Below are 16,971 nucleotides of genomic sequence, written 5' to 3' on the forward strand. Positions count from 1 at the left end.
AGTTAGTTTTGGGAATGTGCAGCATTTCCATCAGGACTAGGTCAGAGACTGTCTGGTAGGTCAGGCACAGATCACCACTCAGTAATCAGTCAGAAACTGAATACAGTGATAGAGCTTTCAATCAGTCTTCATATGACATACTGGATATACCCTGTTTTTTTGGTGAGAAACGTCTGAGAATGATCCAACTGTTGCAGGTGCCTGATGAGTTACACATCAGAGGGTACATTGTACTCGATCATTGGTCTGATGAGGGTCAAGTACAGTGGTAATATGACATCAATAGATCTGAATAGCATGCTCTTACTTATAAACTGAGCCACAAAGAAGAATTTCTTCACCAGTGTTGACACACGATGGTCAAAGTTCAGATTACTTTCTATCTGACTACCCAGAGCTCTCACCACTGGGTCCACTCTTATGGGGGGTGCTATCAATGTTGTAATTTGCAGGGGCAGTTGATTTTCCAAAGGGCATTATTATCTACTTTGCATTTAGATTAAGGCCATGGCTCTAATATCAATCTTTATTTTGCATCAGACATTTCTGTATGATATCAACATCATTTGGGGAGTCAATGATTGTCCCCAATTTTCGGACATCAGCAAACTTGGCCAGCCAAAGGCCATCCACATTTGCCTTGACATCTGAGAAGTATATCCCAAACAGGAAGGGGCCCAGAACTGAGCCCTGTGGTACTACACTAGTGACTGGCCTCTTGCTGGATGTGGATTCCCCCACTCTAACAACATGTGTCCTATCCATGAGCCATTTGGCTATCCATCTGATGATGTAGAGGTGTATGCCCAGTTTTGTGAGTTTATATATATATATATATATATATATATATATATATATATATATATATTACCTGAGTGAGGTATTGTGTCAAATGCCTTGGTCAGGTCAGGATAGACAGTATGCACTGTCTTACCCTCATCCATGCCCTTGGTGACCTTCTCAAAGAAGTCCATCAGACTGAACAGGCATGACCTGGCCTTGACAAAGCTGAACTGAGTTAGGTCTAGAGTTTGGAGATTTTGTATGTCATTATTAATCAGATGCATGATTATCTTTTTTCATTACCTTGCATATGAGGCTAGTCAGACTTATGGGTAAGTAGTTTCCTGGGTCAGTTGATGGTCCCTGCTTGTGCAGAGGGATGACTGTTGCTGTTCTCCACTCTCCTGGGACAAAGCCTGTCTGCAGACTGTGATTAAATAGAGATCCAAGTGAATCTGCTAGGTCATGTTTCCAGCATTTCAGAGGCACTCTGGGATTCCATCAGGGCCCCTTGATATCATATTTCTAGCTTTAGAGAGTCAGTGATGACCTGTTCTTTTGTGATAACAGGCAAAGGAATGATAGGGTATTTCATGGGGAGTGACCAGAGGTGATGAGGGGGTGAAATTTGAGCTGAATGTATCAGCCAGCAGGTCTGCATTTCTTCCGGCTGAGTATAGGTAGTGCCATGCACAGCGAACTCCGCACCTTGTTGAGTGTTTCCCTTAAGATTTTGAACATAACTAAAACATGTCTTGTGGTTATCCTTTGCTTGGGAGGCTATTTTAGCCTCATATTTAGCTTTTGAAAACATGACTAGTTTCCTTTTTTTTTTCAATAATCCGTCTGTTATTGTTTTTCAATTACATAACTACACACTATAAATATATACAATATATACATGATTGCTTCCAAAAGTTACATAAACATTATATATTAATACAAATTATTAAAAAAGAAATACAACATGAAAAAGTCAACAGTCTGTATTATTGTTACGATCTATATCAAATCTAAGATTGAATCAGTCTTATAAATATGTGTCCTGAGTAATAGTGGATAATAACCCCTAGGCCAACACAATATTGAAGATTTGCTCCCATATTTTTATATTATTTATGCTTTTCTTATGGTCATTGATTAACAATTTATGCGCCAATATGTGTCTGATTGCTAGTATTCTAAAATTTTCCCAAGATGTCTGAGTCGGGTTCAACCAGTTTGAAGCTATGTATAGTTTCATTAATAAACAAATATTCATGATTATGATCTTTTTTGATTTATCTAAGTTATCTGGAGGAATATGTAGGATCATAAATTCCCAAGAGAGTGTTGAATGCTGGTATCCCATTTTCTGTAATTGAAGTTTTAATGAATTCCAAAGTTTAAAAATGCATTTGCAACTCCAAAACATGTGAAACAAGTCAGCTGTCTGGTCTGTACAATATGGACATTTAGGTGAGTTCTTTGAGTCAAATTTATGTAAGATGGGTATAGTAGGCATTATTAAATATCATCAGTTGTGTGAATAGTAATTTCTGAAGGGACACAGACTTTAATGTTAGATTAAATGCTTCCAAGATCTTGCTGTCGTCAACTAATATTAATTTTTCCCTCCAATAATTCGATAAGAGAATATGTTTATTGTATTTCATCTCTTTTATCAGTTTATATGAAAACATGACTAGTTTCCTGATTTGACTGTCGAGACCAATGAAGGATTTTTTTCTCTGTTGTGCACCCTCCCACTTATTTCTAAACAGAAATTTCTTCCTTCTGTTATATAGCCTATTTATGTCAGGCATCTACCAATGGCTTGTTTTTATAGGTAGACCTGAGTTTAGTTTGGTCAGGTACTGCCATTTCTATGTAGTTGTTTAAGTGGTTGTAAAGGGCATTCATGTATACTTCTGCAGAGGCCTCCATGTTTTGGGGTTTAGGGGGAAGCTTTGAAATTACCAATGCTATGACTTAATATAAGGTAATTTGCCTTGGAAAAATTCTTTAGTGTTTTACGGTTTGATAGGAGTTCTACTGTTACATTTGTTTCAAAAGAGACAAATTTATGATTCTACTGTTTTTGGGTGCAACACTCCCCTATGTTTGTGAGTACTATGTCAAGGATATTTGAGTCCCTAGTGGGACTGTAGACTAGCTATTCCAGAGTATTTGCACTGACAAGCTCCAGAAATCTCTGAGCCTGCATGTTAGTGGTCATGTATGTTTCCCATTTTATGGATGAGTTTGTTAAAATCATCCATGAGCAGTGTGTTGGACTGAATGGTAAGTGATTCTAGTAACTTCAGGTATGCAGAGTGATTTTCATGGTTCATGGTTGGGGACCTGTAGCTAGCTGTGCTATGGTGGGGGATTTTGACTATGGTCAGCTGAACATGGAGCAGCTCAAGCTAGCCATCCTGTTTGACCAATCTATAGGTGTAATTGTTTTTTATGTAAAGTCCTTCTTCTTTCAGTTTTCCTTTCTGAATCTGTGATAAGCATTGTAGCCTTGCACTGCTAGGGTGTTTTCTGCTGCCTTGAGCCATATCTCTGTAACTACATAGATGTCAGCATTCTCCAGGGTGAGGAGACCTTTCAGGGAGTGCAGTTTCTTGTTAAAACTCCTAGTAGTACATTCAGCTTGGTATTAGAAGAATTTGGCACTGCCTAAAAAAAGCACTATGGGGGTGGGTAATGCCTTGGCCAGTAATCAAAAGCCTAGCGGTGACAGATGCAGACCATCTCCAACAAGGCAGTGTGGTCTGTTGATCATGTCATCCCAGGCTGACAAATACTGTAACTCCTTGGAATGACACCACTATCTAAGCCAATTATTGAAGCCAATCATTTTCTGTTTGTATTGTGGTATCATTCTTGCTGAGGATAGAATCCTGCTTAATGAAAGTCTCATATATGTCTGTGACAAGTATTCAGAGATGTCCATCATGTTTCTCTTCATATAGTCCTGGAAGGTACATCCCAGGTCATTCACATTAACTATGACTGAGTCATGGTGGTACTTGTGGTTAAGTGACCTCAGTGCCTGTGTGATCTGGTGAATCCTGGCCCCGGACAGGTAACTGACTGTAACCTTCTCTTTATTCCACCTAATGTGGGAGACATTCCTGTGTCTCATGATCAAGTCTCCTTTGACCAAGATGTTTGAATGTGTAGTGTTTTGCCTTAGGGCTTGCTTGTGAAGACACTGTGATGTGTAATTGTATGTGTAATGGTTGGTATTTACTTAGTTTTGTTTGCATGTTTTTTTCTGAAGGAAGCATATGTGAGACCTCAAAAGTGTTCATATGTTACTTGTGAGTACCTCTGCTTACATGGGATTATGTGTCAATAACTCATTTAGTGAGAAAACGATGTGTGTGTGCTGTCAACCTGTTTGTCATTTGATTTGTCAGTATGCAGGAGTCAAGTCTCAGTTTTCATAGTGTAACTACATCTCACTTATTAGTTTCTTTCAGGATTAAGTGGCTGTCAGTATACATGAGATAATTGCTAGATTGCCTCAGGATGCCAATGTCCACCAGGCTGGCCACAGAAATAGCAGGAAAGTGTCTATCCATGGTTCCTGTTTTTCTACTATGGATTTAACCAGGAAGACGTGTGGGGAGATAAGTGTGGGGAGATTTAACTGGACTGGGATAATAGCACATGGATGAAAAATGGTTGCTATGCTCAGTATGAACTGCAGCTATCTAACAAGGCAATGCTGTTCTGTGCACAACTCAGGTGTTCCTAGAACAACTGGGAGACTGGGGAAGGTATCAGAGATAGTTATTCTAAAGGAACTTTAACTTGATAGTATTTGTGTCTACACAGGAAACTGCTAACCACCACTGCATGGAGAACAGCCTAGCACAAACACTAGGCTTATACAGAATCAGAAAAACACGTTTTATAACAGCAAGGCCTACAGACCAATCAGGAAAACACACAGTAAGCATTCAACCAGCAGCCCTCAACTCAGATAGGTTTGCTACAGAACACTTCTTCCACAAGAGTCCAGTCAGAAAACCCTCTTAATGTAAAAATGCTTTTTAGAACTCAATGGGAAAACACAGAGTCTAGATACTACTGTCCTGTAAAACTAGCAGACACAATGTAAATAAGTGCTACAGGAAAAGTAGAAACAGTTCAGTTTTGAAATTCTACTAAAGTGAGTGAAATGTAACAATTAATACTGGATTCTTATGAAATATAGCAAATATAATCAGCAGAAGTACAAAATGATACTTATTTCATTCTTTTAGCAGTGAATGGCTTTTAAATGCATCAGATTCTCTGTAACTCTCAGGCAAAGTAGCCACATGGAGAGCTGATCTGAGGAATTGAACACAAACCCACACAAACACTGGGCTTATACAGAATCGGAAAAACAAGTTTTACAACAGCTAAGCCTACAGAGCAGTCATAGCACAGAATAAGGTTTCAGTCAGCAGCCCCGTATTCTGATATGTTTGCTACAGGAACAGTGCAGTTGGAAAGCCCTCTTAATGTAAAAATGCTAGTTTTAGAGTTTGAGTGTAGGTAAACCACACTATCTAGATAGTACTGTCCTGTAAAATTAATAGACACAATGTAATTAAATACTACAGCAGCAGTGGCTCACTGCTATACATTGTGGGCTTGCTGGACTCCTTACTGCAGGTGATACACCTGCATTTCCGCAAGTTTCACCATTGCAACATCAACTTCTCACTTCCATCCTCTTCTACCACATCCATCCTGCAACCATGTGCAAATAAAACATGAGTCATCTGGGATGCAGTCAAGGCTTGATTCCTCTGAGCCATGGGGCTAGTAGGATTGTTTTTTTTTTTTTTTGAATGCTTTAACCATGAATGACAGATAAAATGTTATTTTAAGAAAGAAAATATTAGGACTTCATTCTATTGATACATTCTTTATTGTAGAAAGATCTTGTTACCATGATTTTTCTGTGGTCATTTAGACTGTCTAACCTTATAAGGGGGCACTAAGTTGTTGACATTTTTAATTAGACAAGAGTCCAAGATGTTATGGTAATTTTTATGAGCATTGGAATAGGTTTGTTCAGTTATTGCTCGTGTCTGTTTGTACGTTATTCTTTGCCCTGAGTTAAACTTATGACCTGACCAATCATGAATTAAGTCTTATAAAACTGCTTTTTACTGGGGCATTTATCTAACTTAAAAGTTATTCTTTTTGGCTTTCGTGTGATAAGGAATTTTTTGTAGCCCTGTTTTTTGTTTTGTTTTTGTTTTTTTTGTTTTTTTTTGAGCATTATAAGAATGTATTTCCCTTTTAAGAAGCATATTATACCATCATCGGGCCTGGAAGTATATTTCCTGCCTGTATTACTATAACGTCCTTTACCTTGGCTTTATGGGCAGTGACTTGCATGACTGTAGTGGGTACAAAATTCTGCTTCCAGTCTACTAACTGGCATGTTTCAGAACAGTCACATAAATCCATTTCTTTTTTTTTTTTTTTCTTTAATATTTTTATTCATTTCCAAAAACAAGAAAACATGAATGCAGGTTATTTATGACAATGAAGTATTTACAAATTATTTAAAAAGGTAGGCTAAAACCTCTAAACAGATATCAAACATTAAAACCAAAATAAAGTATTTACAAGGGTGTCTATTGTTGACATATAATTGACTTTCTATACAATTGTTTCCTGATTATAATCTGCTGCAGTCATTATTCTCCAGTATTTCAGTTATTTTTTGCCATGCTACGTATAATGATGTAGTTCTTTCAGTTCTTCCTTTAATAGTGTTCATTTCCAATTGCAATACTGCTGACACCATATTCATGAATTGCTTAAAAGTTAGAGAAGCTTTGGATTTCCAGTTTTATGTAATGTTCTTCCTTGCAATAGCTAGGAGAGTCCATAAGATTACATATTTTGTTCTTGGCACACAATCGGGTACAGGTGCATTAAACAAAATAATAGATTTGGAAATCTGGAATTTATCATTGAATACCATTTGCAGAAAATAATTTATTTTATCCCAATATGGTTTAATCAAATGGCATTCGTAGAACATATGTTGCCAGTCTGCTTTTATTGATAAATCACATCTCCAGCAGCCAATATTTTTCTTAAACATAAGTTCCATTTTATGAGGGGTTACATAAGATCTGTGTATGAATTGCCATGTAAAAAGTCTCCAATGTAATGAAAGTGATGTCTGCTTTGGAGAGAGAAGAATTAGTTTTTTTATCTCTGTCATTTGGCACATGTCCATTAACTGATCTATAATAATTCCATATTTTGTCATTATTATGCATTTTTATTTTTTTGTTTGTTTTATAAATAGATGATAAATCCATTTCTGAGGGATCTGCACTGGCTTCCATTTGCTGCCAGATGTGTCCTTAACATCTCATGCTGTTCACAATCTGGGCTATGTTCACCTCAATGATTTGCTGACACCTTATGTCCTAACTAGACATCTCTGGTTTTCAGTAGGGGGATGGCTGGCGATGTCACATGCCAGATTAAAGACATAACACAGACTTTTGTTTGCTTATCTTACCCAGGTTTTGTGGTATCAGCTACCGTCTGTGATTCAGCTGACTGAATGTGAGAGCTCTTTTAGGGGCTGGATTGTTCACATGATGTGACAATCTGCAATTCAGAGATATGATAGCCATAATGAGGAAAGACCTCATTATTAACTAATCTGTATGTCTCTAAATCAGCTAGTGCTAATCAGCATTTTTCTTTGTTAATTAACACTTGTGGCTTATGCACCACCTTGGCAAAGGCATCCACCTCCCATTCACCGATCCACACAGAGACAAACATTCAAACACACACACATACACATACACACCATTTACCTCTCACCTGTCTCTGACTTGTCAGAACATCTCAATGCCTCTTCTTATGTTTTCCCTGTGCTTATAATTCATGAATGATTTTACTATCAGTCAATAATGCCAAACATTATAGTTTCATACTTTTTACTGTGCAGAAACTGCATTGGGATTCTACTGTTGTTGCTGTCTTAACTTTTAAATTTACTCCACATATTTACAGTATTCTCCCTGCTGTCATCTGGCATTCTCCCCAGCTTTATCCTGCAGCCCCCCCACTGATTTTAGGGAACACTCACATTGTGCTGCTTTTACTTGCCTCATACATTATAACTCAGGGACCATTCTAGATATTGAACTGTGCCAGACATCCAGGTTACAACTATACTTATTTTTATTTCAAAAAACCCTAACTATATTAACTGATTAGTACATCAATGCTACAGATAGCTGTGTCCACAGTGGGGGGTCCAAAGGCTTCTCCTCCTTATACTTTACATATTTTTTTAATGACTTAGGAAATGTTATCAAGCATCCTTGGTGCATTGTGGTAGTGCAGAGGACAGTTATTCTCTGTGTGACGTGTGAAGGTAAAGAGTTGGGAGTCCTTTCTTAGTACCTTTAGTACAAAGAGTGTGCCTGGTGTCTAAGGATCCTCTTGTGAACTGTCAACCAGTTCTTTTTTTTTAATTGTTACATTGCACACAGTCTGTGCCCCATACAACTTGCACCCTGGCAGCTGTCCCCTGTGCCCTAGTCTTCCTATATCTTTATGTGCTAATGTATGCATTCATTACAGTGAAATATCCATATTAAGATTCACAGTGCCTCATTTTACTTTATGTACGCATTATAGGTTGGTCAGCAACAGATCTCATTTAGCCATGCTGTGTGGCAAATAGCATGTGTGTTTCCAGGATAAATGAAATGTTCTTCATCCTTACAAGTTCTTGTCATCTCCTTCAACATAGATACACACTCATGTGTACAGACACACACACACATACACACACACACACACACACACACACACACACACACACACACACGATACTAAATGGAAGTCCTTCAAGAGTATACATTTTGTTTGAACCATTGAAAGAAATATAGACGCTCGGAAAACAGCGGCCTTATACCAAGTATTGATGAAATATTGTATTATGTTTTAATCCCTCACACTCTAATATATTTTATATCTCAATGGCTGTGCTATCACTGAGAGAGTAGCCTATATAGGCACTATACACATCAGGGTTTAGCCTTACCCTAATCACTGGAAATGTAATATTTTAAAGGTTGGGTGTAGGAGTGAAGTTTTCAACATGGAATTGCAGAGAAGGTTGATCAACTGAAAGCAAAGGTTTAGGTTGTCTAGCAAATTAGAAGTGCAGCATAAAATCTGTTTACCACAGGTAAATGAATCATGTACTTTGGTAATAAAGAATACATGCAAAGTATCAGTGAAGGAAAATCTGTTTACCACAGGTAAATGAATCATGTACTTTGGTAATAAAGAATACATGTAAAGTATCAGTGAAGGTAAATCTGTTTATCACAGGTAAATGAATCATTTACTTTGGTAATAAAGAATACATGTAAAGTATCAGTGAAGGTAAATCTGTTTATCACAGGTAAATGAATCATTTACTTTGGTAATAAAGAATACATGTAAAGTATCAGTGAAGGTAAATCTGTTTACCACAGGTAAATGAATCATGTACTTTGGTAATAAAGAGTACATGTAAAGTATCAGTGAAGGTAAATCTGTTTACCACAGGTAAATGAATCATGTACTTTGCTAATAAAGAATACATGTAAAGTATCAGTGAAGGTAAATGTTTACCACAGGTAAATGAATCATGTACTTTGGTAATAAAGAATACATGCAAAGTATCAGTGAAGGAAAATCTGTTTACCACAGGTAAATGAATCATGTACTTTGGTAATAAAGAATACATGTAAAGTATCAGTGAAGGTAAATCTGTTTACCACAGGTAAATGAATCATACTTTGGTAATAAAGAATACATGTAAAGTATCAGTGAAGGTAAATCTGTTTATCACAGGTAAATGAATCATTTACTTTGGTAATAAAGAATACATGTAAAGTATCAGTGAAGGTAAATCTGTTTACCACAGGTAAATGAATCATGTACTTTGGTAATAAAGAGTACATGTAAAGTATCAGTGAAGGTAAATCTGTTTACCACAGGTAAATGAATCATGTACTTTGCTAATAAAGAATACATGTAAAGTATCAGTGAAGGTAAATGTTTACCACAGGTAAATGAATCATGTACTTTGGTAATAAAGAATACATGCAAAGTATCAGTGAAGGAAAATCTGTTTACCACAGGTAAATGAATCATGTACTTTGGTAATAAAGAATACATGTAAAGTATCAGTGAAGGTAAATCTGTTTACCACAGGTAAATGAATCATACTTTGGTAATAAAGAATACATGTAAAGTATCAGTGAAGGTAAATCTGTTTATCACAGGTAAATGAATCATTTACTTTGGTAATAAAGAATACATGTAAAGTATCAGTGAAGGTAAATCTGTTTACCACAGGTAAATGAATCATGTACTTTGCTAATAAAGAATACATGTAAAGTATCAGTGAAGGTAAATCTGTTTACCACAGGTAAATGAATCATGTACGTTGGTAATAAAGAGTACATGTAAAGTATCAGTGAAGGTAAATCTGTTTACCACAGGTAAATGAATCATGTACTTTGGTAATAAAGAGTACATGTAAAGTATCAGTGAAGGTAAATCTGTTTACCACAGGTAAATGAATCATGTACGTTGGTAATAAAGAATACATGTAAAGTATCAGTGAAGGTTTTCTGTTACTTTACACTTGGAAGTACCATAAATGCCACTACACACTCTCACTTAAAAATATATACAAGAAAAAACTAATGACTGCATGCAATACAGAGTCTGTGCAGATAGTTCACAGGCTCAACATTTCAGATTTTGTGACCCATGGTTTGCAGGAACAAAGAAGTGATGACAGTGTGCAGTTCTGCTGTTGTCCAAACAAGCAGACAAACAGAAGACAAAATATAAAATGTTATAACCATTTACTTAAAAAAAAATTTCTCCAAGATTATGTTCCATTTCTGTTAAGAATTAATTTAAATCATAACATGAGCTGACAGGTGATAACTAACATAGGAGAATCTGTTCTTAAGTACATGGATAACATTATCTGAAAGTACTAATTAAAGTTGATGGACCTCTTCAGACGTCAGAGATAACACTTCATGTAACCAACAAGTTATTTTGTATAGTATCATGATGACATAATTGTTTCATGCAAGTTACATTCTGCATTCAGTCATAGTAACACATTCTAAATAAAAATAAAGCTTGTAATTATCATATATTTTCCTTTTTCAAGCAAATGCCTTTTCTTACTTAGCAAGACATGCCACTGTGAACCTAATATGGAGATGGAGAAAACTATGCAACTTAAAACTTCATTAAACAATAGATGCAACAATGTGTATCTGTTTGAATCAGTTAAAATATGCATTGAAATGTAATAAATTAATGGAAGAATAATTATGGAGTATAGTTCATTGTCCAATATATGTTTCAAAAGTCATAATTAAAATTAAACTTACAATACATTTCTTCTAAGTTCACAACTGCTCTATGTTCATACTACTGATGTTTTACTAACACATTTTTTCTCATTCAGTCTTGAAGGACAGTATTTTAACAGGAAAATATAATCATGTGCAACAAATCCTTAAACGAGAAGTGATAGTTGCTTCTAGTGACTGAGCACAGATGGGAACTCACACAATCTGGTTTCTTTTTTAGACAATAAGACAAAAGATCCCACAGGTGGGTGTTGCAATACATCAACAAAGACGAAGAGCGTAGAATTCCTTGACACTACTAAATTGTGGCACTGGTGGCCCTGTGACCTACCTGGACAGGTGGATTTTTCAGCATATGCTATTACAGCTGTTCCCTCTGCTGAAAATGTTTCAAGACATCAGGAAGAGGATAAAGCAGATTACCTCTGTAAATGTGCAAACTGCACTTTTCATAATTCTCTCTCTCGTGTTCACAGAGATGCCTGTTGGTTCTGAGAAACTTTTTCACAACCGAGACCATTCAGATATTCAACTCCCACATCTTCACCAGGCAGATTCTATTGTCTCAGATGAGGATGCACAGGTATTTCGTAAAAAATCATTAATTATATTTAAATGAGACCTACTGTGTACTTGTTTAGGATGTTATCTAAAAGAATACCATAAGCTAATGTTGGCAACATAATCTGTAACTGAAGAGTGCAACAACAATATAGGCCAAAGTTCCTATTTAAAGCCGAATTGGTGAAAATTGAAAAATTGTTAAGACCTTTACTGGAAGAAGTATATATCACAAAGTTAGTATATCATACTTAAGCGTTTAAATATCATGTGGACCGAGTGCTGAGTCACTAAAAATAATGCATGAATTAAGTTTAAAGGCATTTTATTAATTAACACTTGCTGGTTGGTATTATACAGCTGCTGAAGTTTATTACACTTCCTTATTTTACTTTAATAATTGCATTCTGAACAGCTGCAGAAAAGAAATAAGCATAATATTTTTATCCAACAGTGCTACCTAGAAATCATCTACATTAATGCAAGCAGTTAAATGGTACATATACTGGATTTGTTGTGTTCTGCCTAAATCTATGATAACATACAAACTAATTGTATAAAGCAGATGCCAGACTTTGGTAACTCTGCTATCATCAGCATAAATCAGTGGTCATTATGATAAAGTTCAAACATGCTGTGTGTTGTAAATATGTTTAGGTTTGCTCATCTTTACTTATATGCTTTTTAACTACATAACTGTTCCCAAGTCATGCAACGTATTTGTATCTCACAAAGTAGATGGCATTAAATTAAACAGCTATATTCCTATAAACATATAAAACAATACATGGAAGACAGCGCAATAGCATTTATCTCCATCAACAAGCTTCTGCGTTACCAGAGCAAAATAGTAAAAAGAAAGTGAATGAACTCTTCAGCTCCTATGACGACTGAAATGATTAACCTGGCAAGATTCGCACATGATAAATAAGCTGACACTGTAAAATCAAGAGTTAATTCTTGAATAATAACCTTTTAATTCTGGCCCAAACTTTCTGAATTATTTGACAACTATGAAAGTGATGTTTCATCAAAAATTTGAACAATGAAATACGACAAATAATATAACATAAATAAACTTTTATTAATATTCCTAAAAAAGGAAAATAAGAGGCACGCTTTTACAGAATGGGGATTCATTAAAGGGACTATCACAAGCCATACATCTCCTGCTAAAAGGCCCTGCACTCACAACACAGTATTTTGTGATTTAAAGGCATGTCTGCCTCAATGAGGAAAGACCTCATTATCAGCTAATTTGCATGTCTCTGAACTACACATCACTGTAGTTAACTGCTATGGATGCATCAGGTAGCCATAGACATCCTACCCCAGACACTCTCCCACTTCCACAAGTACACATTGAAACATAACATACACACACACACACACACACACACACACACACACACACACACACACACACACACACCATGTTTCTGTCTGTGAGTTGTCCCCTGATTCCCATACTGGTGTATGTGCCACTATGGCACAAGAGTGTACAGTACTCCCTGGTGGCTAATGATTTCCCCAACCCTTGATCCCCTCTACTGCTGTAGGTGTCATTATGGCATATTTGTGGTTTTCCTGGTGTCTACTGATCCCCCCACCACCGTGATCCCCATATTAGTTGAAGTACCATTATGTCACAAGTGTAGTGTGCCTGGTAGATAGTGCTTCCCCCACCCCAGATCCTTGTACTAGTTGAAATGTCATTATAGCACAAGTGTAGTATGCCTGGTGTCTAGTGGTTCCCCACTCCCCGATCCCTGTACTAGTTAAAGTGCCATTATGACACAAGTGTGATATGTCTGGCGGCTAGTGTTTCCCCCACCCTCCCCATCCCTGTACTAGCTGAAGTGCCATTATGACACAGGTTTAGTATGCCTGGTGGCTAGCATTTCCCCCACCCTCCCCATCCCTGTACTAGTTGAAGTGCCATTACAACACAAGTTTAGTATGCCTGATGGCTAGTGTCCCCCCCACACCCTATCTCCATAATGTTGCTGGTGCTATTAAGGCACAGTTGTTTTATCCCTGGAAGCTAGTGTGCCCCCAACCCCTGATCCTCCATACTAGTTTAATATTTAGTAGATAAACACAACCTTTTGCTATGTCCACTGCCAAGATGTGGTGGGGCCAGCCATGGTGAGTGAATTTATGAAAAGCTCAGCATGCAGATGCCATCCAGGAGACAGTTCTGGGAGACAGGGCTCAATGCTAATCAGCATCTTCCTCTTCCCCGGTCTAACTCTTTAGTACACAGCACAGTTGTGGAGCCAGCCCTATACAGGGCTGCATGTGTTCATACTACAGCACCATGTGGCACCACATTAGGACTGTTTCTTTATCCCAGAAGGTGATCAGGATGCATACGCAAAGGTGTACAGATTGCAATAACTTTATGAATTTCCCAACAGAGTTCATAGTTAATATAATTAGTTATAGATCGTTAGGAAGCAGACTTTTAAAAAAAAAAAACTAAGTTTTTTTATTTAAAAGAAGCATGTAAATACTAGTGTTTTTTTTAAATATGTAAAAGAAAATGCTTGAACTTGAAAAACTGTGACCTATTGTTGTATAAAGAAAGAAAAACCATGAAAAGTAACCCACCTCATGGTGGGTATGGCAAGATGTTGATGTTCATGAGATTTAATTGCCTTGAAACTCCCATATTCTATCAACTCTATGAACATTTATGCCTAGTGAACCCAACCTAGATAAACAAATATAGGTTTATATCCCATCCCCATGATTAAATGAGGAATGAATTCTGGGCAATAAAAACGCCATTCTCCTTTTCCAGCTAACAGACAGCATGACAGGGTTACTTTTCAGATATAGTTACCATTCTTAAGATTTAAATCCTACAGCTAATATTATTTTGCAGGGTAAATAATTAAATGCACATTACTATGCAGCCGTAAGCATCTAAAGCACAACTCTCAATGTGATTTTAATGTTTAAATGCCTAGGTAAAGGGAATATCATTTTTTCTGTGATCGTGTGGGTATCCTCCAGGTGCTCCCGTTTCCTCCCACATCCCCAAAGACATGCTGTAGGTGGATTGGACACTCTAAAATTGGCCCTAGGCATGAGTGCGTGCATGTGTATGCTTTCTGTGGTAGGTTGGGTGCCGGGCTGGCAATGCAACACCATAAAACTCCACTGCCAATCATAAGCAGACAAGGTGATCCGCTGTGGTGACCCCTAACCGGGAAAAGCTGAAAGAAGAAGAAAGGGAATATCATTTTTTATAATGCAAAACTTACTGTGTGATAACTGCAACCTAAAATCCATGCTGTCTCTTGTATCACATGGCAGAGATTAGAAATTATTATTTTATGGTAGTGTTTATTTACAATTTTTAGTATTTTTTTCACAGTAAGAAACTCTGCCTTTTTTAAATATAGTTTAATATCTGTACATCAATGAGACTAAGATTCCTGTTAGAGAGTTTCATCTCAGACTTTAAAACGTAGCACTATCATTCAATATTTGAAAAAATATCATTTAAAGAATTTTTATCTCCATCTCAGTGGAAGATATTGTCCATAAACTTGGTAGAATAGAATATCATTTCTATACAAATGTTTGCTCAACAAAATAATTGTCCCCAGTAAGCTAAAATACAATTTGCATAGCTATTAACAAAGTCATACCAATAGCAACATGTTTTTTTCAAATAAAATTTATAATTAAACATAAAAACATTATTTTCTAAAATCATGTTCATAATATGTTTAAAATAACTGGATGTAATCAATTCCAGTATCATTGGGAATGGCAATAAAAAGTGACTATACTTCAAGAGTAACTGGTAAATAATTATTTGATATATTTTGTGAAAACCATTGAAAAGACTAGTCAAAAATGCTTAGTGTCAATCAAATCTGTGTGAAAATCTTTGAGTATGCTCTTATTGACTTTTCAATATAATGGTAAAGGGGATTAGTAACCCACCCTTGTCCTTAAACTGTAGGTCTTATGGGTGGTCACTGACTATCTGTATACATTTATGGCAATTTCATTAGTATACTCACCTCTGTTCATCATGAAATGTAGAACATGTTGTTGTGTCTTTCGGTGTTTCCCAGTTAGGGGTCGCCACAGCGGAACTCTGGTCCACTAATGATTGGCAGTAGCTTTTCACGTGCTGAGTTGCTGGCCCTGATGCACAACCTTAAACGAAGGTACGCCCATTCACGCATGTCTCCATGCAGAAGATGCTCTAGCTAAGAATCGAACAGGACAACGTCTTACTGTGAGGTGACAGTTTTACCGTAGCACCACCACCGCAGTCTTGAAATGTAGAACATGTGAGTGATAATAATACATATACCTCGATTAACAGTCATGAGTCTTCCCATTCACGCATGTCTCCACGCAGAAGATGCTCTAGCTAAGAATCGAACAGGACAACGTCTTACTGTGAGGTGACAATGCTACCGCAGCACCACCACCGCAGTCTTGAAATGTAGAAAATGCGAATGATAATAATACATATACCTCGATTAACAGACATGAGTCTTCTTTGGCACAGGCAGAACACCATAAGTTTTACAGCCTTTCATACTAATTCTGGTACAATCCCAAGGTAATTTCACACAACAGTGAATAAATCCAGTAGATAATAACAGCAGGATGATAACCCAAAAAGCACACTACAACTGCAACATTGTACAATATTTACAAGAGAAACTACATAACACTTACAAGTGCTCTGTAGCAGAGAAAACAGTATCAGATATCACTGAGATAGGAGCAGTATAAAGTAATACTATTTATCGGATAGTACTGAGGTACAGTTACAGTGCAAGGTATCAGTATGTATCAGATAGTACTGAGGTGCAGTTACAGTACAAGGTAGCTCTATGTATCAGATAGTACTGAGGTATGGTTACAGTACAAGGTAGCACTATGTGTCAGATGGTACTGAGGTATAGTTACAGTACAAGGTAGCACTATGTGTCAGATAGTACTGAGGTATGGTTACAGTGCAAGGTATAAGTATGTATCAGATAGTACTGAGATATAGTTACAGTACAAGGTAGCACTATGTGTCAGATAATACTGAGGTGTGGTTACAGTACAAGGTAGCACTATGTATCGGATAATACTGAGGTATGGTTACAGTACAAGGCAGCACTATGTGTCAGATAGTACTGAGGTATGGTTACAG

General features: G+C 36.8%; 1 protein-coding gene across 1 annotated transcript in view; it reads left to right on the forward strand.

Moving 5' to 3' along the window:
* Window positions 1-11,454: 11,454 nt before the first annotated feature.
* The window catches only part of LOC122799944 (matrix metalloproteinase-21-like), a 176,298-nt gene continuing 170,781 nt past the window's right edge, over window positions 11,455-16,971 (forward strand). The window contains exon 1 of the mRNA XM_044069353.1: window positions 11,455-11,811. Within this exon, the coding sequence (XP_043925288.1) occupies window positions 11,584-11,811 (228 nt within the window). The 5' untranslated portion in view covers window positions 11,455-11,583. The remainder of the gene's footprint in view (window positions 11,812-16,971) is intronic.

Source organism: Protopterus annectens, chromosome 4.part0 (genome assembly GCF_019279795.1).
Source record: "Protopterus annectens isolate FY-2018-M chromosome 4.part0, PAN1.0, whole genome shotgun sequence".
NCBI classification, from domain to species: Eukaryota; Metazoa; Chordata; order Ceratodontiformes; family Protopteridae; genus Protopterus; species Protopterus annectens.